The sequence below is a fragment of the Pipra filicauda genome, unplaced genomic scaffold (genome assembly GCF_003945595.2).
Source record: "Pipra filicauda isolate LSUMZ 115617 unplaced genomic scaffold, ASM394559v2 scaffold1252_size20768_pilon, whole genome shotgun sequence".
NCBI lineage: Eukaryota > Metazoa > Chordata > Aves > Passeriformes > Pipridae > Pipra > Pipra filicauda.
In genome coordinates, this window is record NW_024103710.1 from 19,232 (window position 1) to 20,750 (window position 1,519).

At 60.4% G+C, this 1,519-nt stretch overlaps 1 protein-coding gene across 1 annotated transcript; it reads left to right on the forward strand.

The window, feature by feature from the left end:
* The first annotated feature begins 306 nt into the window (after positions 1 to 306).
* On the forward strand, positions 307 to 1,489 carry LOC113988442 (C-type lectin domain family 2 member B-like). The gene is made up of 3 exons (XM_039389344.1): positions 307 to 311; positions 751 to 1,084; positions 1,229 to 1,489. The coding sequence occupies exons 1-3, from the start codon at positions 307 to 309 to the stop codon at positions 1,487 to 1,489; spliced, it is 600 nt and encodes a 199-aa protein (XP_039245278.1).
* Positions 1,490 to 1,519: the final 30 nt, after the last annotated feature.

Consider the following 1,519-nt stretch of genomic DNA (forward strand, 5'->3'; position numbering starts at 1 on the left):
TGCCGCCTCCTCTCCCAGATGTGGGTTCAGCCCTGCCCGATGGTGCCCCACTGAGAGCCAGTGCCAACCCCACAGGGCTGTTGTGGCTGGCAGGGCTGTGCCCAGGAGCTCTCAGCTCCCTGCAGGTCCCCTCAGCCTCTCCTCTCCTCCCAGCCCAGGCTGCCGAGTGCATCCACCCCACAGAGCCCAGGGACACATCAGCCCCTGAGACTCCTCTGCAAGGATGGGGAAAGGAACCCAAAGGCCAAATTCTTCAAGCCAGGAGGAACCACTGAACATCTGCAGCGACCCAGAGAAAGAGTCCAAATGTGGTAATGCTGGGAAAATCCCAAATATTCTGAGGGAGGGCGGGGTGGGAAGAGCATCTCGCTCCGGGGCGGCACCAGTTGGATGGGCCTGGATGGGCCTGAGTGGGGCTGGGGATGGACTGAGGGTCCAGCACAGGAGGGCAAAGCAGAGGGGAGAGGAGCCAGGCCATCCTCACCCTGCTCTTTCCTGCCCCAGGGTCCTACAGAACCGAGTCAGAGTGGAGAACATCCCCCAAGGTGCGTGTTCTCCTCACTCTGAGTGTGCTCCTGGGGATCCTCAGCTTGAGCCTGGCTGGAGCAGTGGCTGGTGAGTCCCACCCAGGCACCCCCAGGGGGAGGATCCGGGCCAGGAGGTGGGAGGTGGGAGGATCCCAGGACATTCCCAGCATCCAGAGAGGCTCCCAAAGTGATGACTCCCTTTTTCCCCTGCACTTTCCTCCAGGCACCAGCTCCTCCCTTGGTCACACCTTTTCCCAAGAGAATCATCCCCAGTTTCCTCTTCCAGCTGCTGGAAAAAAAAACCCCAAGGAATCAACCCCATTTTGCTGCTTTTCGGGGCTGCCCACGTGTCTGACTCAGCTTTCTGTGTTTCAGTTCTCAGTGTCAGACCCCAGTTCTCTGAGCTGGAGTTCTCCCACGTGTGCCCAGACACCTGGCCTGGCTTCCAAGGAAAATGTTATCATTTCTCTGAGGCTGAGGGCAACTGGACCACGGGCCGGGCAAGGTGTGAGGCCCTGGGAGCTTCCCTGGCCACCATCAGCACCAGGGAGGAACTGGTGAGGACTGGGAGGAACTGGTGAGGACTGGGAGGAACTTTTCCCTTGGGAAAAGCCCCAGGTCTGGCTGGGGGTGGGCACAGGAGGGAAAGAGGAGGTGGGGAAGGCAAGACTGGCCAAAGCCAACGTTTCTTTGCCTTCCAGGCCTTCCTTCTGCGCTACAAGGGCGAAGCAAACCACTGGATCGGGCTGGGAATGGGGGATAACGGCTGGGAGTGGATCAATGGCACGGCCTTGAACGGCAGCTTCGAGGTGAGGGGTGGGGGCCCCTGTGGGTACCTGAACCAGGGCAGGATCAGCTCGTCCCTGTGCCACACGGAGAAGAACTGGATCTGCAGCCGCCCCGACAACTTCGTCCTGTGGGAGGGGAAATTAAGAGACCCCAAAGCGGGACTCTCAGCCTAAATCTCCGGCCAGACGAGGGAGCTCCACCCC

Coding starts and splice junctions, on each gene's coding strand:
- LOC113988442 (XM_039389344.1), top strand. Junction 1,085..1,228: donor TCAGCACCAGGGAGGAACTG/GTGAGGACTGGG, acceptor TTTGCCTTCCAG/GCCTTCCTTCTGCGCTACAA.